Source organism: Mollisia scopiformis (assembly GCF_001500285.1).
Source record: "Mollisia scopiformis unplaced genomic scaffold LY89scaffold_8, whole genome shotgun sequence".
Taxonomy (NCBI): Eukaryota; Fungi; Ascomycota; class Leotiomycetes; order Helotiales; family Mollisiaceae; genus Mollisia; species Mollisia scopiformis.
The window spans coordinates 425,185-451,408 of NW_017263588.1; the positions used below are offsets into that span (position 1 = coordinate 425,185).

The 26,224-nt window shown below is 47.3% G+C and overlaps 12 protein-coding genes across 12 annotated transcripts; 5 read left to right on the top strand and 7 right to left on the bottom strand.

Moving 5' to 3' along the window:
- Positions 1–779: 779 nt before the first annotated feature.
- LY89DRAFT_479643 (uncharacterized protein) lies at positions 780–3,615 on the top strand. The gene is made up of 6 exons (XM_018207833.1): positions 780–1,526; positions 1,676–2,501; positions 2,556–2,846; positions 2,901–3,068; positions 3,128–3,145; positions 3,196–3,615. The coding sequence occupies exons 1-6, from the start codon at positions 822–824 to the stop codon at positions 3,471–3,473; spliced, it is 2,286 nt and encodes a 761-aa protein (XP_018073544.1). The 5' UTR covers positions 780–821; the 3' UTR covers positions 3,474–3,615.
- Positions 3,616–4,091: 476 nt separating this feature from the next.
- Positions 4,092–4,752, top strand: LY89DRAFT_780193 (uncharacterized protein; the record flags this gene model as incomplete). The annotated part of the gene is made up of 3 exons (XM_018222362.1): positions 4,092–4,162; positions 4,215–4,431; positions 4,495–4,752. 3 exons carry the CDS (start codon positions 4,092–4,094, stop codon positions 4,750–4,752), a joined length of 546 nt encoding a protein of 181 aa, XP_018073545.1.
- Positions 4,753–5,052: 300 nt separating this feature from the next.
- LY89DRAFT_479656 (uncharacterized protein) lies at positions 5,053–6,353 on the bottom strand. The gene is made up of 3 exons (XM_018207834.1): positions 5,658–6,353; positions 5,481–5,604; positions 5,053–5,415 (listed from the first exon to the last, which is right to left on the bottom strand). The coding sequence occupies exons 1-3, from the start codon at positions 5,970–5,972 to the stop codon at positions 5,207–5,209; spliced, it is 648 nt and encodes a 215-aa protein (XP_018073546.1). The 5' UTR covers positions 5,973–6,353; the 3' UTR covers positions 5,053–5,206.
- A 284-nt stretch (positions 6,354–6,637) lies between these two features.
- LY89DRAFT_581412 (uncharacterized protein) lies at positions 6,638–7,568 on the bottom strand (the record flags this gene model as incomplete). The annotated part of the gene is made up of 2 exons (XM_018209109.1): positions 6,638–7,036; positions 7,089–7,568. The coding sequence occupies 2 exons, from the start codon at positions 7,566–7,568 to the stop codon at positions 6,638–6,640; spliced, it is 879 nt and encodes a 292-aa protein (XP_018073547.1).
- A 206-nt stretch (positions 7,569–7,774) lies between these two features.
- Positions 7,775–8,903, top strand: LY89DRAFT_683115 (uncharacterized protein). The gene is made up of 3 exons (XM_018214644.1): positions 7,775–8,154; positions 8,228–8,395; positions 8,502–8,903. Exons 1-3 carry the CDS (start codon positions 7,825–7,827, stop codon positions 8,628–8,630), a joined length of 627 nt encoding a protein of 208 aa, XP_018073548.1. The 5' UTR covers positions 7,775–7,824; the 3' UTR covers positions 8,631–8,903.
- A 236-nt stretch (positions 8,904–9,139) lies between these two features.
- Positions 9,140–10,004, top strand: LY89DRAFT_695832 (cleavage and polyadenylation specificity factor, 25 kDa subunit; the record flags this gene model as incomplete). The annotated part of the gene is made up of 2 exons (XM_018216789.1): positions 9,140–9,680; positions 9,733–10,004. 2 exons carry the CDS (start codon positions 9,140–9,142, stop codon positions 10,002–10,004), a joined length of 813 nt encoding a protein of 270 aa, XP_018073549.1.
- Positions 10,005–10,308: 304 nt separating this feature from the next.
- On the bottom strand, positions 10,309–10,804 carry LY89DRAFT_581416 (UPF0047-domain-containing protein; the record flags this gene model as incomplete). Its single annotated transcript, XM_018209110.1, has 2 exons — positions 10,309–10,467; positions 10,529–10,804. 2 exons carry the CDS (start codon positions 10,802–10,804, stop codon positions 10,309–10,311), a joined length of 435 nt encoding a protein of 144 aa, XP_018073550.1.
- Positions 10,805–11,504: 700 nt separating this feature from the next.
- LY89DRAFT_716779 (uncharacterized protein) lies at positions 11,505–14,312 on the bottom strand (the record flags this gene model as incomplete). The annotated part of the gene is made up of 2 exons (XM_018218289.1): positions 11,505–13,549; positions 13,714–14,312. The coding sequence occupies 2 exons, from the start codon at positions 14,310–14,312 to the stop codon at positions 11,611–11,613; spliced, it is 2,538 nt and encodes an 845-aa protein (XP_018073551.1). The 3' UTR covers positions 11,505–11,610.
- A 2,739-nt stretch (positions 14,313–17,051) lies between these two features.
- Positions 17,052–18,151, bottom strand: LY89DRAFT_731613 (uncharacterized protein; the record flags this gene model as incomplete). Its single annotated transcript, XM_018219585.1, has 6 exons — positions 17,052–17,523; positions 17,571–17,717; positions 17,787–17,823; positions 17,873–17,926; positions 17,986–18,027; positions 18,088–18,151. The coding sequence occupies 6 exons, from the start codon at positions 18,149–18,151 to the stop codon at positions 17,052–17,054; spliced, it is 816 nt and encodes a 271-aa protein (XP_018073552.1).
- A 1,205-nt stretch (positions 18,152–19,356) lies between these two features.
- On the bottom strand, positions 19,357–20,355 carry LY89DRAFT_667189 (uncharacterized protein; the record flags this gene model as incomplete). Its single annotated transcript, XM_018212959.1, has 4 exons — positions 19,357–19,566; positions 19,617–19,661; positions 19,716–20,078; positions 20,131–20,355. 4 exons carry the CDS (start codon positions 20,353–20,355, stop codon positions 19,357–19,359), a joined length of 843 nt encoding a protein of 280 aa, XP_018073553.1.
- Positions 20,356–21,425: 1,070 nt separating this feature from the next.
- On the top strand, positions 21,426–21,944 carry LY89DRAFT_580998 (putative dual specificity protein phosphatase 16; the record flags this gene model as incomplete). Its single annotated transcript, XM_018209086.1, has 2 exons — positions 21,426–21,587; positions 21,639–21,944. The coding sequence occupies 2 exons, from the start codon at positions 21,426–21,428 to the stop codon at positions 21,942–21,944; spliced, it is 468 nt and encodes a 155-aa protein (XP_018073554.1).
- A 1,119-nt stretch (positions 21,945–23,063) lies between these two features.
- Positions 23,064–25,350, bottom strand: LY89DRAFT_731616 (kinase-like protein; the record flags this gene model as incomplete). Its single annotated transcript, XM_018219586.1, has 2 exons — positions 23,064–23,659; positions 23,712–25,350. The coding sequence occupies 2 exons, from the start codon at positions 25,348–25,350 to the stop codon at positions 23,064–23,066; spliced, it is 2,235 nt and encodes a 744-aa protein (XP_018073555.1).
- Positions 25,351–26,224: the final 874 nt, after the last annotated feature.

Sequence of the window (26,224 nt, forward strand, 5' to 3'; positions counted from 1 at the left end):
TGATAGTTTAGTCCTAATGTGAAGAGTTTTAATTTCGAGGTTCTACAGCCTGAACGCACGGACTTTTGTCCCCATGTTCGTAACCTTAGCGAATTAGCTTCAGGGGTCAGATGCCTGAAACCGAAAACTAGAAGGCCGAAAGTGTGTATATTTTTACGACCGGTTTCATTTGAACACCGCACTCTCAACTCCATCGCATTAGGCTTTCGTCTAATTAACTATGAGCCCTTCTCCTACAAAGACGAAGGATTGTAACAGGAACTTTTCACGGAGTTGGTTATGGAAGAGAAAGGGTTCTTCCGTTTGCTTAAAGGGCCATTGGTGGTAGTACCTCCTCATTTGAACTTTCCCATCGTTTTACTTTAGCTTGAGACTTTGATATCAGAACCTGGACATGCTGGCAAAGCAGGATTTGCATCCTTCTTTTATTAAATGTCTAATCCTTATAGTAAGTCTTTGAACAGATTTGTATTGAGTTCTGCAAGGTCGCTGTCAATTGCAAGTTTGTTCTCCATCTCTAGCCTGTCTACGATGTATTGTGGTAGAAAACTTCTTTTAGTAGTCTTCTCATAGGTGCGGGAGACTTTGGCAGGCGAGAATTCGGAGAACAATATCACCTTTCTATATTTCTGCATCCTCAGAATATTCTTGAAGAAGTTTGTGCGAATCGGCGAAGCCATGCAGTGGTCGCATGCACAAGGCCCGAACCGGCGGCGTGGGGTTGGAGGGCCTCTTCAGCCTCGTCTGACGGAATTCTTGAACACATTTCTTCCTATAAACCCTCATTAGAATGCTGAGGACCAAGCTGGCAAAGCCTCCGCATGCATCAAAGAAGAAAAATTGCAGACCATTTCCTCAGATTTCCAGCACAATCCATAATCAGAAGCATGGCGGAGTCGTCGAAATCCGGTCAAGACTCGAGATATCACCATTTCATTCCTCAATTCATCCTTAGAAATTTTGCACACGAATATCGACCGCAAAACAAGAAGGGTAACAAGAAATGGAAATCCAAGCAAGGTTTCTATCCTGGAGATAAGTTGATCAATGGAGTCGACATATCCAGCGACCAAGTGAAGCTCACCGAGAGTAAGGTCAACAAGACTTTCGGAATTCAGGATCTGTACCTCGATGTCCGTCACCAAACGAACAAACAGAATGTTGAAGAGATGTTCAGCAAACTTGAAGGTCAGGCAGCAGGCATCATCACCAAGATTCGAAAGACCTTTGAAGCTGGAGATGAACAAGTTGCGCTGAGAAGAACGGAAAGAGATATCATTCGCAAATTTCTGTTCATCATGAAGTATCGAGGATCTATTTTTCGCAGACGATTTTGCGGAGAAAGTGCGGATGATTATGTGGGCGAAGATAAAGAGGAATTTGTGGAGTATATGCGGAAGAAGGGTTTCGAGCAGCCGATTGAGGTCTGGCTGGACAACATACGGGCTTTCTTGGAGATCAATATTGACGTCAACTCTGATTGGATTGGTAATCTGATGGAGAAATCCTATCCTAGAGATGCTATGGTATGTAAAGGATAAATTTATTTTTGTTGTATCACAGTCTCAATGGTCTCGTCGCCCCCCCGTTTCTTACCTTGCGTAGCCTACTGTCTCTGACTTCTGATCCTGCCCACAAAAATCCTGGACATGCACGATACTGACTTTTATTTCAGTGGTTTGTTCTCCTCGTCGACTGGTACTACTTGTCCCTCTGCACGCCCTCGAATTCAGACGATGAATTTATCATGACCGAAAATGGTTACGGTATCTTTGAGGGGCCTACAAGCACAACCACCGATATCGAGACAGGCGATGTAGAGATAAGTGCTTACACGGAGTATCACATATTTGCCCATATCTCACCCAAGCTCACCATGATATTGAGAGCAGCTATTCTTCCACTTGCAGTCGAGGATGTAGTAGAAGATGCCAAGGTCATGCGTGAGATGCTACTTGAAATGTCCCAGATGCCACATCACAATCCTGAAACAGCAACATCGTTCCTCGCCGATCTCCCACTTACGAAACCACACAATTCTTATACTACCTTTGTCGATGGGGTGCCGACATCCATCACAGGTCAAGAACCCGTGTTCAGCCCAAATGATATCTTCTACTTTCGTTTCTTCCCACTATCGTCTGATCACATTGGCAAGATAAATACTGTCTTCTTTGAAGAGGCTTATAGTACCTCAATTATTGCCTTCAAGAGCAAGACAGGCTTGCTACGAGCACTTGAATTCTATCTCGCATTCGAAGATGAAGATAGATTGCGAAACTTCAAGCAGGTTGGCCCTGCCGACGACGACTTCAGACGCTTATACTTGCGAAAATTAGAGAACGTTGTCAAATTACTTGGAGGCAATGCAACTGCTAAACTCAAGTTGAGGAAGGAGGAGATTACCAGCCATCATGTAACCGAGAGTTATTTGATTCCGGATCAAGTTCAAGAGATGATTCAAGAAGACGAGACAATGACCGGGATATATACCAAACTATGTGAGAGAACTACTATCTCATCAAATTGAACATTACTCACGGCTAACCACGCAGGCTGCAAACCAAAACTTGACCCCGAAGACTTCGAACAGGCTCAAATGATGCTCAGACTCCGCATAAAGATCGACACTTGGACGAGTGGACTTGACGAGGGCTTCAGAGAAAAAGTCAGACAAGATCTCGGAAAGCTTTACTGCCGGCTCCCGCCTCAGAGACTATGGATCTACCTCAAGCGCCTGAGATTTATGTTCAAGGGTTGTACTATCCTCGACCCCTATGGAGAAATTCTTGACTCGGAATTCTCACTTGAGGACTTTCATGGCCCAGAGGACGCTGTTGCAAATAGTAAGTATCCTCAAATCAAGATGTGGAATGTTTGAATAACGTTTGTTGATTTAGTGTGGGAAAAGTTCCTCCCTGGCCGATTTCCTCATGTCATGTACCATGCCACAACAATCCATCTCCGTCTCACGGATCCAAATTTTGGGTTGAAATCCGAAATGACACCTGATGATGATGGCTTCAAGCGCTTACGACAAGATCATGTACTTGCTTTTGGGCCTCAAGGCGAGTACCTTTCCCAGGCCTTTAGTACTGAAGAGACTGACTTCTCCTTTCCTTCATAGGTAGTATTTGCGACTGTGGTAAGTGACAACGACTAAGTCTACTTGATTGCTTTGCTGAAACGTCTCAGGTATTCCCGATCTTCAGGACCTTGCGCGAGACCTCAAGCTCGAGTTCATCATCTGTCCTCCATCTTTTGGCGAATCGGACGCCATGCTGAATATGCTGCTCGGTCCTGAGGAGTCCTTAGAGAGGGCCGTACGTGGTGCCGTTACAGAAGACTTCTTTGCGGTGATGGGTGACGAGTTGCGGGAGGAAGGTATGATGGACCTCATGGTTGTGTTGTTTGAGATAGTCTATCCTGTATTTGGCTATCGTAGGAGTGTACCGTGGAGTGCGGCAGGTTGAGGTTAAGGCCAAAAATACCAGTAAGTCTGTAAGTAATCGTTGCAGGTGATTTAGGCAGGAAGGCTGTTAAAACACGTTGTGGTAAGGTCTAGCTTCCTCAAAGTAGGAGGAAAAGATGTCAACTTGTTTCTGTCACGTGCACTTACCCCTTAAAATCCACTTCAAAGTCCCTACCTCATTCGAAGGAAAATTACATCCCAGATCTACGGAATATCTTCCCCAACTTCCATCCTCTCCGAGATCTCAAAGGGTCTGGAATCTAAAAAGCGGCACGTACCTTGAAATTTTCAGCCACAAACCCCAGTTTCAGCAGGGGCAAGAACCAAGGCACGGCCACAAGACGTCATGCTTCACATTACCCAAATGGGATATTTGTTGATTGGGGATTCTGCGACCCTGTGGTGATGCATGCCAAGGACACGCAAACTTGGTTCTAGGAGTTGTGGCTTGTTATGATCAAGGTTTGGGGATATGGCATGGTAGGCATAATAGAGCACATGGCGGGGTTACCTTGCTGTTCTTCTCAAAGAAAACATTTCTCTTTATCAATAATTTAATTCTTGGGAAAGAATCATTTCAGCAGAAGAAGTATCAATTGCTCTGTTATCGTCAGCCGAAATGTTCGGTAGAAAGAAAAACAATCATTCAGAAGGCCATGGCCCTCAATCAGCCCCAACTTGGGACATCCCGTAAGTGAATATCATTCTCCACAAGTAGAACATCTACTGAGTATAGCCATAGTGTATTCTTCGGCCTTATGTTCCTCCTCTCCATCGCAGAATTATTCTTCACAATCGATTCGTTCCAGTACCTCCAGAAAACGCACACATGGCATTCCACGACCGAGCGCGCAAGACTGGCGTTCCTGATCTTCTCCTGCGTGAGGACGATTGCATTAAGTGCTGTATACCTCGGATTTCACTGTGCTACGAAGATCTTCCATAGCATGTTCCACACGGTTCGTTCTTCCTTGTCCGACTCCCATTCAATAACCTTCAAGGCTAACAAAGCCCTTGTATAGATATTTTTGGTCATCTCAACGATACTTTGGGTTGTGTCTGGCGTCTTGATTCATACGATGTGGGGTTTTATAATCTGCAATCAAGGCGTTGGCCCCATCAAAGGAGGCTTGACTGAATGTCATGAGCTTAAGATAATAGAGATTATTGCATGGGTGTTGGCTGGAGTGAGCGTCATAGCAACTGTGCCTGTTGTGATCAACTCAACGAAGAGACGGAAGAGAGAGGCAGATATGAAGAAGACGCACAACTCTGGATGATTGAAAATGAAAAGAGATATATGCGAGGTCACCTCGCTGTAGAGCGTTTAAAGACTAGCGGAAAGGCTAGAAAGGTACCAAAGCACAGAGGCAGCTTGAATGAATGCCATGAGCTTAAGACAATGGAAATAATTGTGTGGACATAGCTTGAATGTTAACGCAGCTGTGCACTTGAGATCAAAACGGAACAGAGAGGAAGAAGACGCACGTTTTGGCATTAAATGATCAGGATGCTTCTACGCTACTCCAAGTTTTCCCCACCATGCCAACAGGCCAAGAAGCTATCCAAAAAGCTCTTTCAATCAAGAGTCGAATCAAACTAATGCCCAAAAAACCCTATCGCCTAACCATTCCCAATCATCGTACCACGTAGATTGTTTGCCAAAAAGAAACGCCCCACTGCTTAACGCATCACACCAGAGCGAAGACCAGCGCAATGGAAGTCCGAATCCTATTAACAATTGTCACGAACGATAATATTATAATTATCGGAGTCGAATTCTTGTCCACAAGTAACGCAATCATTTGGTCCTTCGCAATGAGAGCAATCATTGATGATATCCTGGGCATACGAGCCCATGTAAGGACAAGTTGGAGTGATGCCATAGTCATTATCGTTGCAAAGATAGATCGCAGAACTGTACGAGCAGGAAATACGGACACCTTAAGCGCCAAAAAGTTAGCTAGAACTCGTTACTAGTAGAAGAAATCTCTTGGAAGCTACTTACAGGAGTTCGCACCAACGCCGCAGAGACCATTGAAGTTATCAAGATAGGTGATACCTTGTCCAATAACGCTAACACTGCACAGTGACCAGTCTTGGCTAGGAACGGGCCAGCACAACATGCCAGACTGTGTAATGATTTAGTACTTTCTTCTATCAAGTGGAGTGAGAATTGAATTACCTTGCTACGGGTGAACAAGTTGGCGGGAGTGGCAGCCTCAGCCTCAGCCTCACGCTTAGCTAAATTGGCAGCAACAAGGGCATCCATATTGAAGTCAGGAAAGTTGGCAACCATTTGAGTGTTGATCTCCTGGATAGTGCCGTTAAGTTGGACTGCATGACCACCAATGGTACCACTGAAAGTCATAACACCCAGCGGGTAGTTCTTGTATCCAGAGCCGGATGGGACAGTGACAGTGGTGGGAATAGCAGAAGCAACGGCAGTAAAGGCAAGGCCAGCAAGAGCCAAGAGGGAAGTGTTGAAGGCGAACTTCATGTTTGCGATTTGGTTTATTGAGGTAATCGAAGATGTAGTTGCAAACAGTTGCTCGGAGTGTGATCAAGAATGAAGAAGGTTGAAATCCTGTAGTGTAGAAGAGCAGAAGTCGAAATTGGTGGCGTTGTTGGTCGAAGAAGGTGTTGTGTTGAGACCGAGAACGCGGAGGAAGAAGTAGGCAGTTATAGAGCGCTAGTCGAAAGAACGAAGGTGAATTCAACTCCACAAAAGAGTGGAAGTGAACTCGTGCGTTCTTAAGGGGAGCAGATGGTAAATAAGGCTTCCGCATCCTAGAGACGTCAAGCCCTGTTGTAAACTCCTTGTCTTGGCAACTTGCGTCAATCAGAAAATGAAAAGGAATAGGCTTAATGATACATCACTCAAGAGCGGTTGAAGGACGAAACAAGTCAAACGTGAAAAAGTGCCGAAGCCGCTATGTCTATTTACCATGTACACAATTTACATTGCGATTCGTAAATCGCTTCATACTTCTGGATGCATCTGTCTAGTCAGAGCATCGACTGTATGCATTAGCCTTGTGGACTTAATACGCAGCTCTCTTGGGCTGCCTAGCCAGTGGTATGGCACAATCCTGTGACCTCGCACCGTTGTAGGCTTTCTTCGCTTGAATTGATCCTTAAGTATGCATCTGGCTTCAAGATCTTTCACCTCGACTTTCTGGATTTCCTTGGTGGCCCGTCATCTCCGCCCTGATGACCTCGCTTCTTGGCTGGACAGTCTTTTTTATAGTGATTGCCACCACAAGTATAACAATTCTTGGCAACAGGTGGTTTCCTATCTTGTCTGCCAGACAAAGAAGACAATCCGTTGAGGTTGACTTCGGTCTTCCTCCGCTTTTTTGCCATCTCCTCCAACTCGGCTTTTGCGGCACGTTTCTTGGCTTTGCGCTCGGCTTTAGCCCGTTCTGCAGCTTCCTCTCGTGAGGCTCTGATCAATTCGCTTGCCGGGTCATCGGATTCGCTCTCTCCCTCGGAAGAGTCATCCTCTTCGTCCGCTTCAGAATCAGACTCTGAAGTGTCCTCGGCATTGGGGTCTTGTCGTTTCTGTAGATACTTATTAGCTAGACATAAATTGAAAGCAGATTATGTGACATACCTCCACTACCTTGTTGAACTTTCCAAAGCTTCTGCGGCCGATCATCACAGGCTTTTCCTCGGGATCATCATCCATGTATTGCACTCTTACTGGTGAAGCATCAAGGTTTGCAAAGCCAGTCTGGACAACTCTCAAGGCTAACGGCGGAGCCGCAGCAAGGTTCTGCTGGTCCTCAAAGCTCAGAACCCATCTGGTATCTCCGAGTTCAGCAGCTTGTCTCTCCAAAGCAGCTTGACGCTTTGCCTCCTCGTCCGCCAACGCAGTTTGAATAGCACTTCGATCTGCCAAAGCATCAACGTTGAATTTGGTAGGAGTAGAGGGGCTCGAATCGGTCTTTCGGCGCTTTGCGGACGGCTCATCGGGAGATGGTTCTGCTCGAGAGGTTGGAGAGGTATTGGCAGCTCGTTGCATGAACTTCATCGTCAACAATCTGGAAGACATAGTTTTGGGCGCACTGCCGGGAGTGCTTGCGGTCGACATGTTGAGAATGAGGATAAACACCAGTTGAAGTAGAAATGGATGTTATTCTGTGACCCTGTAGACCTGTTTATTAGCTGTTTCAACACAAGAGCGTAATGCTCAGGTGTTTTATCGGACGATGTACAAATTTCTTGATTTGTTGCGGTTGGAGGTGGAAAACTTTAAAAGCCTTAGGCAGAAATCCTTAGCTTGAAGTATCCGAGCAACGACGACCTCAATTCAATATCGCGTCTCAAGCAATTGAGCAACCAACAAGATGCTTTCGACAGCTAGGTCAAGAGCTTTTGTTCGGCTCTCCAGAAGAGCACAATTTTCTGCCAGAAGAGCCTACGCATTCTCTGCCAACGATAACAAAGAGATCAACGATCCAACTCCCTCGAAAGAGGTGCCGAACGTCTCTAAGAGCAACGAGGTTCCAATAGAAACCCCACACCGAGATGCGCCGCTACAGGAGAGCATAGAGGAAGCGGAGAAGTTGAGAGTTATGCAGGCTCCAAATCGAGCTACTGTGTGGTCACGAAGTCAGAACCCGAGGGCAAAGGCTATGTCAGGACCAAGATTTGAGCAGACCATTATGGAGCTACAGGTAAGTGGGATTCTCTGTTGCTAGAGGTCTCCTTCTACAATTATGCTATCAATACCATCTAACGCCTCCTTAGCCTGCACCACAAGCTGCAATTGATTTGATTCACAAGCAGCCAGTACGATGGACACATGAGCGAGTTGTAGCCTGTGATGGAGGCGGAGGACCATTGGGACATCCAAGAATCTTTATCAATACAGACAAGCCTCAAATTTGCATGTGCACTTATTGTGGTCTTCCCTTTGTAAGTGGATTTCAAGCAAATGGGGCAGAATTGGGTTCTCGAGAGCTGACATGTCCTATTTCAACTTCTTTCGAAACTCAAGACACATGCTAACTCCACTAAACAGGCAAACGAACATCATCGCAAGCATCTCGAAGCCCTTCCAGATACTGCTTACCCCCTTGCTCCCCGTGGAGATGCTGCTGAGATACCTGAATCTCAAAGAATCACAGATGAAGCGCTAGGACAACGATAGACGTCGGAGTTTGCAAGTGTGAAGAATTGATTATACTGTACATATGGAATGCACCAACATTCGAATGCTAAGGCATGGCGTCGTGAATTGAGGGAGCTTTTCGAGCAGCAATATTCCCTTTGCTTCACCTTGTGACTCCTTTCAGCATGCTCTAAAAATGTTCCTCTCAGTCGCTTGAAAGGGTGCGGCCGCAAAGTTCAATCTTTCTATATATCTTGTAGAAGGTCTTGAAAACCTAGAATCAAAATGCAAACAGGATTCAATCATTGTGTGACAACGAATTCTTGGGTCCTTTGAGCACTGCAATCATCGCAACCGATAGTAAATGTCTCTATATCATTCAGGCACTTACAATGACTCGAAGAAAGCGGATAACGCGCGTTCCTGGCTGTGTCACTGAGCTTGCCGCGTCCGAAAATGGAGCTTTCGAGCTAAGCTTCAACAACTTGAGCCTCAACCTCGTCACACCTCGAATACCTCAAGTCGACACTCAACCAACCTCACCCAAGATGTCGACCATAACAACTACGGCGTTGCAAACTTCATATCCTCCCATCCTCCCAAAATCCTTCAACGATAACCAACCCAAAACAATTCGCCTTTACCCCCTCTCAAATTACACCTTTGGCACCAAAGAAACCCAACCTGAAGAAGACCCGTCCGTCCTCGCGCGCCTCAAGCGTCTCGAAGAGCATTATGTCCAACATGGCATGCGCCGTACCTGCGAAGGAATCCTCGTCTGCCACGAGCACAACCATCCTCACATCCTCATGCTGCAGATCGCAAATGCCTTCTTCAAGCTCCCCGGTGACTACCTGAAGGAAGACGATGAGGAGATCGAGGGCTTCAAGATGCGGTTGAACGAGCGATTAGCGCCTTCAGGCACGCAGTTCAGCGGCGAAGGCGTCAATGAGGAGTGGGAGATTGGTGACACTTTGGCGCAGTGGTGGAGACCCAACTTCGAGACCTTCATGTACCCATTCATTCCGGCGCATGTTACTAGACCAAAGGAGTGCAAGAAGTTGTATTTCATTCAGCTTCCGAGACAGAGTAAGTCCCTTTTTCATTGGATTTAAGGGGACTAGAAGCTAATACAGAGCAGAGGTCCTCAGTGTCCCCAAGAACATGAAGCTTCTGGCGGTTCCCTTATTCGAGCTCTACGATAACACTGCGAGATACGGTCCTCAACTATCTGCAATCCCTCATCTGTTGTCTAGATACAACTTCGAGTTCATCGACGAGAATGGCCAGGTTGTGGCAGTCACTCCTGGCGGTGGACCAGACGATGGCTTTGTACCAAAGACCAGAATTCTAGCTGGAGGCCCGGACGAAGAGATGAAGGAAGATGGAGGATACAAGGAGAACGGTGTTTAAGGTCACAAAATATTATGGGCATGGAATGGCGTTTATGGGAGCGGCATAAAAGCTTGGAATACCTCGACTTTAGACGGTGGTTCTTCTTGCAGATACCAGGAGGCAAGTCTGTCTTTAGATACGATCTCCGAGATCTTGTTTGTCTTTAGACAGATTGCAAATACCAAGCAGCGTATGAATTTCAATGCTTCTTGCCAGCCATGCCTTGACGCCGCTGAGAATGAGATCTGCCCAACCATTATGTGCGCCTTAAAATCGACGTAGCCCACCATGCATGTTCATTCCCTTATAACTTCGTGGATTGTCACATCTTCTCTCCCTGTATCGTGGCAACAACCTTCCTCGAATGCTTGTACGCTCTGAATTCCAGGTACCAAATCCCTTGCCACGTTCCTGTAGCCAGCTTCCCGTTGCTAATTGGTACCGTAACACTCGCTCCAATCAATGCCGATTTAATGTGTGCCTGGCATTCTTTCATTAGCCAGTGTTTCCAAGCTCCGAAAAATAGACAAAGCAAGACTTACAGGCATATCATCCAACCCCTCAGCACTATGCCTATACAACTCTCCCTCTTTATCTTCCGGCGCAATCCTGTCCAACGCATCACTCATATCCTCCCTAACATCCGAATCCCAATTCTCATTCAAGCTCAACGCACAAGACGTATGTTGAATGAACAGATTCAGCAATCCAACCTTATAATCTTTGATCTCCGGCAGCTCTTTAACCACCGTATCGGTAATCAGGTATGAACCTCTCGATTTCGCAGGCAGAGTGAAGCTTTTCTGTGACCAGGACATGATGTCGTTTGAGGATCTGTAGGTCTCGGAAGACTTTGAGGAGGGGTGAGGTAGGTAGGTGTATGGCGAGAGGAGATGTAGTGGGACGGACCACAGGAAGTGAAATATGGATGGGAAGAAGGCGATTAAGAGGAGGAAGGAGAGGGCGACTGTGGTAGTGAGGGAGATTGATGTCGAGCTTTTCGAAGACGTGGGTTTTTTGATTGGAGATGGCATTTATTTGTTGATGGTGGGCTTGGTGGGGGTGAACGTCATAAGTAGGCCCGAAATTAGTGTGCAGGGATTCTATGCATGAGCTTTTCCTAACGACATTGGTTTAGGAGTTGTGATGCTGCAAAGACATGAGCAATGAAAGTCGCTTTGATGCTCTGCATTAGTAGTTGATGACTCAGTGTAGCTCAGAGTTGAGAATGTGCAATGTCTCACTTGTGATCTAAGCAAGAAGCTAAACAGCTGTCTCTTGGCTAGGAGAAGATATCTTGAGGATGTCACAAGTGAAAGCAAGAAAATGGGTTTGACAGTGCTGTATTCTACGCTAAGACTAGCAAGTGAAAGCTGTGTCCTAAGTACAATTCCTGAATCAGGTACGCACAGTAAACCATTGCAAATGATCCCAATCCTCAAGCAAAGCAAAGCATTTACGTGAAGTAGTGAAAGCAAATCTCATCGTCCACATAGCAAGTTACAAGCCATCAGTCTTCTCCAATGTCGATAGTCGAAGTAAATCAACCTTCAGCTTAGGATCCGTTAGAAGTGCTCGTATCAAATCGCCCAGTTCCGAAATGAGATGCTGTTCGTCCACCAATTTACCAACCATTGTTGGCTTTCTTGGCGCCGCCGTTAGGAGTCGGACCATAACCGCCCTCAGCAGCCCAGGAACCGCCAGACATACCAGTCTCAGTTGCCCAATTCTGATATGAGTTGCTGTTACCTCCGCCATTGCCGCCATTGCCTCCACCATTGTTGTTTCCGGAACCCCGGCCTGCACCTCCGTTGCCTCCCTTATTATTGCCAGAACCCCAACCACCATCGCCGTTGCCGCCCTTGTTACCGCCATTCGGATTCTTGTTCTCGGTCTTGGCATCCCAGGTATTTCCACCGGTATTGTTCCAGGAGCTCTCGTTGCCCGAACTGCCTTGGTTGTTGCCGGTGTTCTCACCCCAGGAGTCATTGTTACCAGAATTGCCTTGGGCATTGCCGGAATCTCCTCCCCAGGTATCATTGCCTGAGTTGCCTTGAGTGTTGCCAGAATCAGCATTCCAACTGTTGTTGTTTGAGTTGGCCGATTCTCCGTTGTTCCAGCCAGAGTTGCCGTTGTCCTGACCTGAATTTCCTGCGTTGGAAGTATCATTGTTGCCCCAACTGTCGCCAGCGTTGACCGTGTCTTGACCCGCGGCTTGGTTGTCGTTGTTATCATTCCATCCTCCTCCGGTGCCGTTTGAGGTATCCTGTGCAGCGCCCCAACTATCTCCACCATTCTGATTATCGTTGCCCCAACCTCCTGGCATTTGTCCAGTAGCCATATTATCAGCTTGCTCAGGTGTGACGGTGACCCATCCATTGGCATTGTTGTTCGGAGATCCAGCGTTGTTGCTCGGATTGGGGGAAGCTCGGGCCTTGCCAGAGTTGCTCTGAACGGGAGAGTTATGGTTCTGAGCTGGAGACTTAATGCTCTGTGCGGGAGAGTTCTGTCGGCTTTGGCTTTGAGCGTTGTTCTGACTTGGGTTGGGGGAGTTGCGAGAATTTTGACGGTTTGAACCTGGGGAGTTGTTCTGGTTCCAGTTGTTCTGACCATTCGAGTTATCCTGGGTTTGACCTTGCCAGTTGTTCGGACCATTCGAGTTATTCTGGTTTTGACCTTGCCAGTTGTTCTGATCATTCGAATTGTTCTGGTTTTGACCTTGCCAGTTGTTTTGTCCTTGATTCTGAGCTCGCCAGCCATTTTGTCCTTGAAAGCCGTTTTGGGTGGGTCCTGGCCAGCTGCTGTTACCTTGACCTTGGTTGCCCTGGGCTTGAGCACCGGGTGGAGGTCCCCAAGGTTGTTGGGAGCCTGGCATAGGAGCTAGTCCGCCATACATACGGTTATTCAAGGCGGGAGGACCAGCGAAGAATGGTGGAGGGCCACCGCTGCTGAAGGCCTGCGCAGCCATGGAACCAACCGGCAATGGTTGCGTAGGAGCAAGGGAGGAATAAGGATTGCCATAGACTGGACCGTGGTAGACGCGAACGACGCCGGTGTTCATGTCGACGAACGCGTTTGGACGCGGATCAGATGGACATTCAACGACATCTTCCCTGAGCATGACGGAAGCCCGAGAAGGTTGAAGAGTTCGACCCATACCTTCAAAGTTGTGGTAGTTGTACAGGTTGTTTCTAATGCAGTGGATCTGGAAATTGGAGAGCTTCTCGACGCCGCGCTCGTGGGTGGCGAATCGATTTCGATCCAGGGTTACGGAGTTTGTGTTGGATTGGGTGTTGTTGCCTCGGTTTTGTTGACTTCCGTTTTGGGCGCCGGATTGTTGGGTTTGCGAGGAACGGTTCGAGTTGGCTTGATTGTTGTTTACTCGATTGTTCTGACCGGGGTTGGTAGCCTGACCTCCCTTCTTCGAAGAGTTCTGGTCACGATTCTCTTGCTTACCCTGGTTCTGCGAGCGTTGGCTATTGTTTCCACCAGAGTTGCCATTCGACTTGGACGTGCACGTGCTGTCGATCTTTGAGGCAGCGCAGGGGCATCGGTTCACGGTACTGGTAAAATTCCAAGTTAGCATCGGCTCATGTTTACAGTAGCGGCTTTTCTAGCTCGAAAAGCCTTTTGATTTGCCCAACAGCAAGGATAGCCTTTGTGGCTGAGAGGACAGCTGAGAGCACCACAGAGACGATTGGAGAAGAGAATCGGTGTCTTCACTTACTCGGAGTTCTTACTTCCATCAGGCGTAGGACGATGTAGGCAAGCTTCCTGTCGACAGTGCACATGTTCCGGCATCCGTCCCTTTGCTCTGGCATCGCTACATATGGTACAGTTGCAATTTAACGTGCCATTGCCATCATCCTTGATAGTTCCAGGTTGTGCCTTCTCTGTACCCTTTTTCATGGCGGATTTCAGACCATCGACATGTTCCCCGTTAAATTGAACATATTTCTCTGCTTGACTCGGTCTATTTTGCATGGTCTTCTTCTCTTCAGCTTGTTCCTTCTGAGTGGGTCTCTCCATGATTTGTTGCTTTGGAACGGTTACCACTTCTTTGACAGGTCTCTTCTGAACACACTTCCTGACCACTGTCACTTCAATTTCCTCGGAAGAGCTTGAAACAGAGCTTGTGTCGCTGTCCGTGTTGGACTTGGAGTCACCAAGGTTGACCACAATCTTTTGTTCAGTGCTTGTGATTCTGGTACGGGGGGCTGGAGGAGGTGTATAGCCAACAGCTCGATGCCTCTCTGCCCAGTAGGATTTCTTCAGAGACGGCGAACCGCAGCTCGAAACCATGTAATCAAGAAAGGAGCCACCCATGCCGACGATTACAGCTTGAGTCAGCTCGCGATCTCAATCAAAGCTTCCCGGATTGACAATGTAAATGTGGTATGTAGTCGACTCAGAAAATAGTCTAAAGAGCATCAACACATGATCCTCGAGTCGTCTGTGTATCATGAAGAAGTACTTACTCTTTGTTACTCAGGATGGAGTCACCCTCCGATCACTAGGCTCCTCGATGGCTCTCAACAGGTGCTGAATAGCATTAGCTAAGCGCGCCATCAAGAACAATGCATTATCACTTACAGAGTACAAAGAACAAGACTAAATAACACTGAGAGGCTTGTTTAGATTACAAACCGCTGAGATGTTATTACTTTCGCCCTACTTCTGTATGTGTTGTAGCTACACTGTGATAGATGTCCGGACGGAAGCCCAGATGTCCCCAGGGAAACGAGATATGTCCTGTACCAAGTTAATTCACCACTGCAAATCAGGACAGACGAATAATCACCCAATGAGTGATACGGTCTCCTGTAGTAGCAGGAACGACTCTGAGAAGCTTCTTTAGGAAGGTGCGGGTTGGGGAATGTGCCTGCTTTGTTGTCGCACCTGCCTCCCAACGCAAGCTGCTCAAGGAAGCTGCGATCGCTGGTACCGTCTGAAAGAAGGAGGACGGCGAAAACGAACTCAATACACCCGGGTAGGTCTCTGGGTGACGACTCAAGTGTTTGTGAACGTGTTGTAGACCCCGCGACAAGACGCAGTAGGGCTGGCGGACGTCAACGTGGTCTGCCTCCTGCTCGTGAACGTGTCAGGATCCTCTATTTCATGTTTCAAGTAAGTAAATAGACTCACCAGGCAGTCTCGAAGGTCTTGACACGTCAACAATGGGTAGTCGACGAAAGGTGATGAAGGATGGTGGCGGGTGGGTTGCGTTTTGACGGGGGGAGTTTGAAGTTCGCTTTGGGAAGGAACACTAGATCTACCCTCGAGAGAGAAGAGCACCTGGGATCAACACTAACCCCGTCTAGGACGTGTATCTCGAAGTTGAAACATGGCTCACTGTACTATGGGGAATTCTATCTCTCGCAGCCTGGTACTTTTGCTCCAGGCCAGGTCAAGATTATCACTTTACTGTATGCATTACACAGTAGGACACTACAGCTGTACGCAGTGGCTGGTGAAGTGCTTTTAAACAATGCGGTTCTTCTTAACTACGCTTGGCACGTCCCACCCGTCTCATCTGTCTCGTCTTATTGGCATATGTTATGTTGCTTGAAGTGCCGTACCCACCCGCCAGCCAATAAGTCAAATAGGGAGAGATAAAATGTCAACCCGCACGGCAATCACTCCTAATTTGAAATTTGTAGTCTCCAATATCTACCTAACTGACCCTGCGATTGGCTTGTTGTGAAGGATACGACACCCCGAGCGTTAACATCATCTTCGTTTGCGCCTTCCTGTCTGCGCCTTCGCTGCATAGTTCATTCGAAGAAGTTTATCTATCAGTGCGCCAGACTAATGGTGATATAACAGGAACAACAAAAAACGCAAGAGGGGCTACGTGTCTGATATCATCAACTTCTCTTTCTAGTTGCACTAGACTGTAAACATTGTTAGAGCTCTGAATAAAGTATGGGAACCTTTGCCACTATTCCTTTAGGTTCGTTATCATCATTTGGGTTCTTCCCGCATTAACAACCATCTCACACAACAGCTGACAAGTCGACTGAGGCACAAGACAACTTCGAAAATCCCCTCCGTTGTCCCTATCGACATCCTTCAACAGCATCTGCCGACCACCAACAACTCAAATCACTCCCACGGACTCAATTCAATGGCAGAAGCCTTCCACAAAGTCCCACAATACATACCCTTCGAAAGTGTACCTTTTGAACTACTAGTCAAGATGGGATGGGTCGAAATCATACCCACGGAATCAAACATCATCGTGAAAACCACGGAGAAGGGAAGAGCATGTCTATTGATCTCATGGAACTCGCCGGGTGACAGCAGCTCACGGAACTCATCTTTCTCATGGGAAAGGTGGACGAAAGGGGACCTTCATTAGCCGAAATCACGTGGGCACTCAGGGGTAACTAGGTAGGTGGAGATTGATGCTGTCGATTCAACTTGCAAGCCAAATCAGACGGAAACAAGCTATCTGGCTCAGTGATTTCCAAAAGCTGTCAGCGTTGGAAGTTGTATCACGATCTCAGAGCCGACGATGATAAAGCTTGGGTTTGAAGAGGGCATGGTGACTGACTTGCAAAAGGAACAGGGCCAGAAAGATACAGTGAATGAAAGGTTTGGAAAGAACAATGGCATCGACAACTCATGTTATTTCAAGAAGGGATAGAGGTCTGGGAAGGACCCACAGAAGCATATGATTATATCGGATCAAGGTTGGGAGAGGGACATGGAACTACAACGCTAATGAAGCCAACCCCAAGCCCCTAAGATATTCTGTCTATAGTTTCTGCCTCATTGAAACTTGCCTGATATTTCCGCTCAATATCAGCAAAAAAACCACCAGGGAGGTTGTAAGTCCCACCCATATAGTCCTTCAAACATTTGCAATTACTGCGTCAACTCATATTTCCCCGTCGAGTGGCAGTAAGTCCAGCTCTAGGAGGTCACCATAAACATGGAAGTTTGGGATAATATATGGGATGTCTTTTGGTGAGATTTGCACACGGACTTTCACTGAACTCAGTTCCCAGACCCAAACACCGACATAAGAAGAACATGAAATAAAACAACGGATGATCAGTGTCACGAATTCCTCAAGATCTCCACCGTCCTCTCCAAAGCCTGAATATCAATATCCAGATCAGCTCTCAATCTACGAAGCATCTCCAGCCTTTCCCCAATTCCTTGAACATTATTCTGACTCTGGCCCATATCCCTGCCCTCACCGACTTCACTTACTGGGCTCGCAATCTCGTCAGTGCTTTCGGTCCTCCCTTGGCTTTCCTGATAGTCGAGTCGTGATGACTTAGGAAAGAGCATGGCCCTGGATCTGCTGGCTTGTGGATGACAACGCTTGGTATGGTCATGTAGATTATACGCGCGGTTGAAGCCTTTCGTGTGACGTTTGCATGAAATTATGGGGCAGCGGAAGATCTGTGAACTGTGTACTTCCCGTTTGTGACGTTCTAATCCGGACTTGTCACCGAATTGGGGATGTTTGCAACTTGGGACAAGGCAAGTATATGGCTTGGTGTGTTTCTTCTCGATGTGCTTACTAGGAAACATTAATCCTGTACAATCATTAAGTAGAAAGTAACACACCTCAAAGCAGCTGTATTCGGAAAGATAACGTCTTCGAAGCAGTTGGTAATGCTACACCTGAGCGGAGTGATGTTGCCCTCAACGGGATCTCCAGATGCTGGGATGGTGGTAGTCATGTCAAAAGCATCGTCAGGCACTTGTTGAGAGCTGAGGAACATTGTTAGACGTTACGCTCAGCGTCCGATTTTAACAGCCATTAGTGGGTAGATCGCATACCAAGTCGCGTCTCGGAATGGAAATGAATTATGAGTATCTGTATTATTCAGCAAACAACTAGAACCACCATGTGCGAATCTTCTTACCAAATTGGAAGGTGGTAGGCTCAAAAGTTGAAGTTTGATCTGGAATAGGCAGTTCTGTGAAGTCTGTATAACCACCGAGTAATGGTAACTACTCCTCGAGTTTGCCACTGTACCTTCAGGTCTATCAATAGCTATGTCTGAAACAGAGCCTATAACTGTACAGATATGAGTGACAATGTCAAAGCAAACTTTAGATTCTCAAGGGTTGCCCTCACATTCATCGACACTCCGATATTCGGCAGATGGTTGATAGCTGGCATAGTCAGCAGAGTCGGACATTATGATGTACTTCTGCTCGCCCTGGCCGCGCTTACCATCACAAAAGCGAAGGAATATGTCCTATCTATTTATCTGTAATTTCGGCAGCACTTCATTGTAGGGAGTGTGGATGATGGAGCAGGAGCTAGCCATTATATTCATGGGAGCGGAGGACGAAGTCCATCGAAGCATATGCAGAAACTTCGTGTGCTTTTACCACGGGGCTGTAAAAGCGTCACTTGAGAATCGTGAGAACTCACTGCTGCATTATTGACTCGAAGACAACAAATCTCATCACAAGATGGCCCGAGAGCAGAATTGCCCAAAACCTCAGAATCGAGGGAAGGATAAAACAATAGGGAAAGGAGCAGTGTGACGTGTTGCGCCCGAGAACAAGGCTGCATATGACAGCGATTGGACTTCAGCAAGCCAGCGACTGCACATGCCCTGTTTCTCGGTCATGTAGGGCGTTGTCTGCACGGCCTTAGGCGCAGAACCGCCCTCACCGATAACTTCCAGTCGTGGAACGGAATAGTTGAGTGATGGAGTAGCGGTAAGGAGAAGAGGGATCAGTCGAGGCTCGGAAGTTGTGCGATGGCTGGAAAATGTTTCAGCGTGACGAAAATGATAATCATCACAGACACGGATAGCATTGGATTGCACATGCACTATGATTGGAAGAAACCACGATTGAACAATTGCGTTGTTTGAATTTCTACTGCTCTGCATCTCAACGAATGAATCGATGAAACACAAATGGTGAAAGCTGTATGCTCTGGAACATCACTCGTGTCTGATACGTGGAGAGAAAACTTCTCAGCGGAATTAACTAGGACGGCCAAAGGGTAGGGATCCTTGATTCATAGAATTGCATTGTTCAAAAGCATGCCCAGTCAAGAGAAACTCTCGCTCGATAACTACTTGGCAACACCTTCTTTGCCCACTCGGTAAGCACTTCTCCCACAGCTTTCACCTCAATGGCAGCGCATTCTGGTATTTGTGCTGATGGACTGAGAAACGTCAGTCCGAAAGTCTCCTCCAAGGGCGATGTCCCATTGCAAGGACTTACCCATGCAGCTGGCTCTCTATCTCGAATCTGACACAAGCCTTCACTCGATTGGGTCCTTGTTCCTCGAACTGAGTCCTATCCCTTCGCTCTCGTAGTTATTAAGCAAGTCTCCTCAGGAGCTTGTCGATCTTTCCTTACACCGAAGCGTCAGAGCCGCTTAACGTGTGGGAATGAACTTCTTCGAATCATCCTCCTGCTGGCTTGCCGATTCGGGGAATGCTGCGAGTCCGGCAATTATTCCAACGATCATGAGGATCAAGGATATGATAGACCAGATAACGCCCCAGCACTGAGAAGAGCCACCGTACTTCTTGGCAAAGACGCTAGCATCGGAGGAGTTTACTTTGCGAAGGATAAGATCATCGCACTGAAAGCTTCTGTTAGTAGAAGAATATGGAGCAAGAGAAGGACACTCACGATATCCCAAACGCTGTATAGAGCTGACATGACGCCGATGAAGAGCTATAAAGTGTTAGAATCAACCTTCACGGTAGTAGAGTTTGATGCACAACTTACCACGACATATCTCAAGGCCTCAGCATGGGCGATGAACCAACATGCTACCAGCAATCCAATAGCAAGCAGGATAGTACCAATGGTAAGCCAATCTCTGCGAGCCCACCACAAAGTGAGGAGAAAGCAGACACCCAATACCAAACTGGCAATCTTGCTAGCAACGATATCGAAGCCGCAGAAGATGAGTAGAGCTCCGATGAGGGAGGACCCAAGATACCCCGCTGGAAGCGTAATAGCACTGATACCACCCCGCATGTGTGTAACCCCGCCTTCTCGAGGGTCAAGCGATATGGACTCGACTCGTCCTCCTGTGCAACAAGCCGTGATCGCATGTCCGAACTCATGGAAAGCAATAACAAGCATCTATTCAACAATCAGTAGCTATAGAGTATCGTAGCCTTGTCCTTTTACCCACCTTGAACGGCCATAACGACCAGCGAACATACGGCAGATTCCATAGCAGCGCAATGATAACCGTGTATGCAACGATAACCCCCAAAGTCACCCCCTGGGTATGATTTACGGTAAGGCTGCGGCGCGCAATATGGTGGGCAGATAGCCTCGCGAGATCAGGGCCTGCAGCGACAACAGTTCTCTTCGCGGCATAGAGAAATCCTTCGGTAGCAGATATTGGAGCCATGGCGATTATGATTAGGCAGACAATGAAATGAATGTGAGTGAAGGGAGAGAAGTGCCAGCGCACTCGATATTATTCACATTCTTAAGCTGGGCGTACGCGTCTCAGACCACACGCCGACTGCGCCTCGTTGTTTTGTTGCGGTGGCTGAAGGCGTTTTATTTTTAGATCCGAAATGTCGGGCCGAGCCGATGTCAAGCCGTCAACAGCCGAAAGTCGGGCCTCATTACTGGGGATATAAAGTTGAACAAGATCAACAATATCCGTTTTGAGGTTGACGATCCGACAAAGTTTTAATTTTCTCGCTGCGATCTTATTGTAGCTTCCAAAGGGTTTCTCTGGGTTTAACAACTAAGAATCAATACGGTCACAGGCTATCGTTGTTCGAGAGCCCAGACGTAGATTGTCCAGATCCGTTGCAATCAATGTATAATTTGCTAAGCGTCTTATCGACCAATTAGAGACAGAGAAATATTTTGTTGCACATCGCACCACGCTAAAAAGGTGTTTGAGCATCACGCAACGAGAGGGTTCTATCAAAAATGCAAAATTTAGAAAGTCTCATCGCAATTAAGCTCGGCCAATCAGATTGCAGGGAATTTTAGTGTTAATTTTCGTCGAGTTTTCAAAATCTACAGTTTGTAGGCATCATGTGCCAAATTTTGCTCAAAATAAATCGAGGTGCAACACACATATGTTACTACATATCAATACTGAAGAATGCAGCATTCCCAAACCAATATTGAGTCTTCAAAAGTCTGTCCAATGCAGTGCGAAAGTCACGTGCGCAGCCAATTCAGTCCACATCCAAATCCCGCTATATATTCTAGACTAGTTCTCTCTTTCGTATCAGCACAAAACAAATGAACAGAAACAAATACAAAAATATCACAATATCACAGAATACACCTTTGAAAATGGCAACTTCACCTCCAGCCTCGCAAGACCAGCTAGATTCGACAAACATCACCAAACCAGACAATACTTCTCTCAAAATGTTTGAAGGCCTTCCTCACCTCTACATCTCCAAATTCCCAACCACGATACCGTCAGAAATCACGCACGTTCTCAACATGTGCACCCACAAACATCCCGAGGATGCAACAAGAACCTACCTCCACATCGCCTTGGATGACATCGACGATATGAAGCGTCACATCCAAGAACTTGTGGCGTTCATCGATTCTGCGATCAAGGGTGGTGGTATTGTCTTAGTGCATTGTGCTTTAGGACTAGTAATTAATTCTTTTTTCCATATCAAATAAATTCGTGCTGACATATTATAGAACCGCTCCGCAGCAGCGATCCTCTCGTATCTTTGCTCCCAGAAGCCAATAACATCCTTAGAAGCACTCGAATATCTAAAGGAGCGGAAACCGGACGTCAGGCAAGTTCTTCTTCTTTGCTTCATGGGAATAGATTTACTGACACTGAACGAAAGACCTTCTGCTCTTTTTCTTCAGCAAATCAATCAATACTATGGAAGGAAGGAGAAGAACGAGGCAGAAGACCCTATGGCCCGATTCCACAGGCGCTTACAGGAGAGGAAGGCAGGAATTTCGAGCCAAAGTCCAAGTCCGGCTACAACATGAGCGAAGTCAGAGCCTCAAGAACTCAAGAACTGGTACCTACACATCTTTTCTTTCTGCACGAGACATTAACTAACGTACATAGTTCAGAAGTGCCTGAAATAAGCACACGGAAAGAGAACCCGAAACGGAGATGGACAATAGAAGGACGAAATGGTAGGTATTTAATCCGATATTGTCCGACGAGAGCTCGACTGACATGAGTAAGAACAGAGTCCGAACTCTCCAGAATAATTCAAGAAAGGGATCGGAAAGTGGACCTGCAACAGAAGAAAAGTGGTGAAAGTATAAGTGACCACGCTATGGCATTTCTGGGTCTTGCTATGACTGGTGACATAAGAAATGACTACTTAATCAAAACCTCCTTCTTTCAGTCCAATGTCTGTGGCCAAACATGTTGGATGTGAATGCCCACCCAGTATATTCCAAATCAAAATTTGATGGTATGATCTGTGCTGCACATGATGGAGTCTAGCATCAATTGCCAGAATAAGGGCCAAGTGTGTACGCCGAATGTAAGACAAAACAATGCCTATCCGAAGAAAGCAGCAAAGGGCTTGTCCAAGAGATGCCACAGATGATGATCAGCTTTGGCACGCCGCTACCCAACAGGAATCAGACATAGTCTCAAACACTTCCACAGAAATCTTTTATTTCTGTGTCTACTACCTTCCTCTACACCCTCACCAAGCTCACGTCCCACCTCTTGAAACTTTTAGTCCACCTAGTATAATATACAGAAATCTCTGCTCGCTTCTCAACCGCCAAGTCACAGCTCACACTCCCGACTCATACTCTGCGATTTCTTCAAGCCATGGAGTCAACGCAAATGCGTCTTCCCACGCCCCCCATTCAGGTAGCTGAGAAAAGGGAAAAGAACGCCAATGCTAACCCAAAAATCCCAGCAAAAGGTTCGCTCGCGCGCTGTCAGAAAGACCCAGGATTTCCTCTTTATTTAGGTTTATGTCCTTCTGTAACAAAGGGAAAATGTCGCTGCAGGTATATCTCGAAAACATGGTCCCGTCGTCCTATCCCACCTTGTCCTACCCATCCCGCCCTAGAGTCTCCCTGACAAAGGAAAGAAGGTATAAAGTCCCATTGGTGGGTATATCAAGAGTCGTGTCATAAGGCAGACTGAATCTCAATGCCACTATCCGGATGTAAGACTTCTTCGGGATTGTCCTCTTCTCGGAACTTGATCTCGCCATCAACAGTTATGCCACCCTTGACCCACTCTTGATCAGCCACTTGTTGCATGGTCCATCGACTTCTTGCTCTTTTAAGAAGTCCTTCTGTGACCAACATTGCGCCTTCTAGGCCTCTCTCCCTGAACTTCTCGGGGTCACCCTCATGGTCGCCTTCTTCACCTGCGTACTCGATCCATCGCCATTCCACTCTGGCAATTCGGTGACTGGTACGGCTTCGTTGCTTGTGTCCTTCTGACATTCCTGGATTGGGATCGAACGGTAGCCTACTCTCGAGCAAAGCGTACAGGAGAACGCCGAGAGACCAAGCATCTGTTGCTCTTCCGTCATATGGCTGGCCCATGATGACTTCTGGAGCAGCATAGTCATCAGACCCACAACGAGTAGTTAGTTTCTCATCATCGGCAACACGCCTAGAAAGTCCCAAGTCTGTGAGCGTGATGATGGAATACGGAAACTTTGACCAGTCTTGTGGGCGAGCAAGCTCATGCTGGGGAAAGTTGACTAGGACATCTAGAAGGCAGGCAATCAGCACCACTCAATCTCAAATGGTCAAAAGACATACTCTCAAGCTTGATATCCCGGTGCACGATATGTCTATCGTGCAAATACTGGACAGCAGCCACCAACTCAGAGAACATCCTCCTCAAAAGTCCAGGAACCAATATATTACGATGCTCGCTTGCAACTTCGAATAAGTCTCCTCCAGGACAATAGCTGAGAACGAGAATAGCTCGAGTTTCTTCAATGTTCCATGCTTTCAGATGAACCAAAGAAGGATGGTGTATCGATTTCATGATCTCCAATTCTCGCTTCAGAGACATTTCTACTCGCTCCTCGGATGCTCCTCCTTTTGGTCCATGCTCACAAATCTTCACAGCTACCAGTTTCTTCCGGTCCATTTTCGTTTCAGGAACTGTCGTAGAAATGCCCTCCATTTGAGTCCCAAACACGTCATTCTCGTCTATCCGATTGTCTTCTTCTGGAACTTGACTCGTGGCTAGCATGACCTTGCTGAAAGTGCCTTGTCCCAATAGTTTCAACGCCGTCCAGCGTCTCAACTTAGAGTCATCTCGGGTATGTGCTGCGTAGTACTCATAACGTGGATTCTTGTGTGCTCGAGGAAGATTTACCATGGACGAGTCACTATCACTGCTTTCCCCGCCAGTTCTGCTCGATGGTGGTGTTGGTGGTCTAGGAACTGGTGCTAAGCCTCTCGATACTGCAAGATGTGGTTCCCTCCGCATATGCATGTCCACAGCTGTATTTGATTCAGGAGTTCCCTCGATGGGGGCGTGTGAGCCTGACACTGTGATATGCCTGTTCTTCGGTACCTGAACATTTTCTGGTATATACTCGCTCAGGCTTCTATTCCTGTGATGGCCATCCGCATTCTTCTCCTTGCTTGCTTGTATTAAGGCAGACTCGCTTGCGTTGGTGACTAGTCCATGATATGCTCGTCTTTTGACTTGATTTGCAATTGCTGAAGATATGGATTCGCCATTGGCCGTAACCAATGCCGACTCTGCGCTGATGGGTATCATGAGTTCTCGTGAATTTGGTCGTGATGCCAGCTTTCTCCAAGGTCCAGGTGAATCTCCAGACATCAGAGGGGAGGGTAGAGGTGTGACATCTGCCATAGCACTCAGCATAGGGGAAGAGAGCGCTGAGCTTGGGGCAGATCCAATTGCCGAGTTACTGCCTACACTGCTCGCGAAGACGTTTTTGACACTTGGGGTTCTCGCCAGAGGAATGTTCGTTTGTCTCGATTGCGGAATTGGAATTCGCGACGATTCACTCGAGCTCCGCGCCGTATTATTGGTGCTTGCTGCCGTGACTGTGCAGCCAGGGATGATATCGGTTTGTATCCGTAGACCTGCGCTCAATGGACTCGGACTGGCATTGTGGATATCTATAGGGAGGAGACGGGAGGTAGTATCGAGTGGGGTAAGAGGAGAATCTTTTCGTTCAGACGTGTTCGGAGGCGGAGAAGGAGCTATGGTGGTGGTCTGAAATATCGAGGCAGACTTTGGGGTCTGAGTTTCTGGGAAGGACAGTGGGATTGCTGTATTCTGCAGAGCGTGCTGGATGTTCAATGCAGCCGCAGCGAGATTCGGCGACGACGGGGACGCATGTTCTGTCAAGAGAGTATTCTCATCCTGTCGATGTCGCGGTGCTGGAGTTTTCGGATCTGTGTTGGACATCGCGGGGAATCAGCGATGATAAAAGAGCGTGGTGGAGCTCTCCTATCTTTGGAGGTATTGGAGGGTGTATGGCAGGTTGCCGTGCAATCTACCTCGACATGGTATCACGGAGGATGATTGGTGCAAGCTGACAGGCGCATGTGGTCGAGGAAGTGGGATTCGAGAGGAGAGATAACACGACGAGAAATGCGAGAGGAGTTGGGTGGATTGACTAGGGACTGGACTACGCAGGCAGGACTTGGACTGGCTCGAGTGTCTTGCTGCGGCGTCGATTAATAGTTCAGGCCCAAACCGGTTAGACACAGCATAATTGGAGAAGCTTAAATGGATGGCCAAGCACCGACATCTTCGAGCCCTATCAATAATTCTTACAAGAATAACCGCCTGCATACGGTGCAGTATCTGCATATTTCCCTCAACCTTTGGAAGCCGAAATATTATATCCCTCACATGTTCCTGAACTTCAACGACTTTTCGGGTACCTTGCGTCTGTTGTTCTGAATGGCCCTGAAACTGTCTTCTGGAATCTGGACGTCTCAGCCAGCCGCTGGAAATAGCTCGCGCTCCCAAGCTCCACCTCCCACGCGGCTCGAGGCTTGGGTTCCTTCAGCCCACTCTAGCCCAAGGCCTCGATTCGAGGAAAACTCGACACATCTATCACGGACTATGATGACAGCATGACAAGCTCTACGCAAGTTCGAGAATTGCTTCTCCTCAGCTCCTTTGGCATTATCTAAGCTGAGTGCTTTACCGCGATCCGGTGCCTGTGGGATCAAGCATTTGCGATTCATGTCAACACGGGTTTGTTGCGAAGCGTCAATTGGTTGCGATTCTATCCAATCACGCTTCATATGCGCAAAGGCAAAAGTCCCCG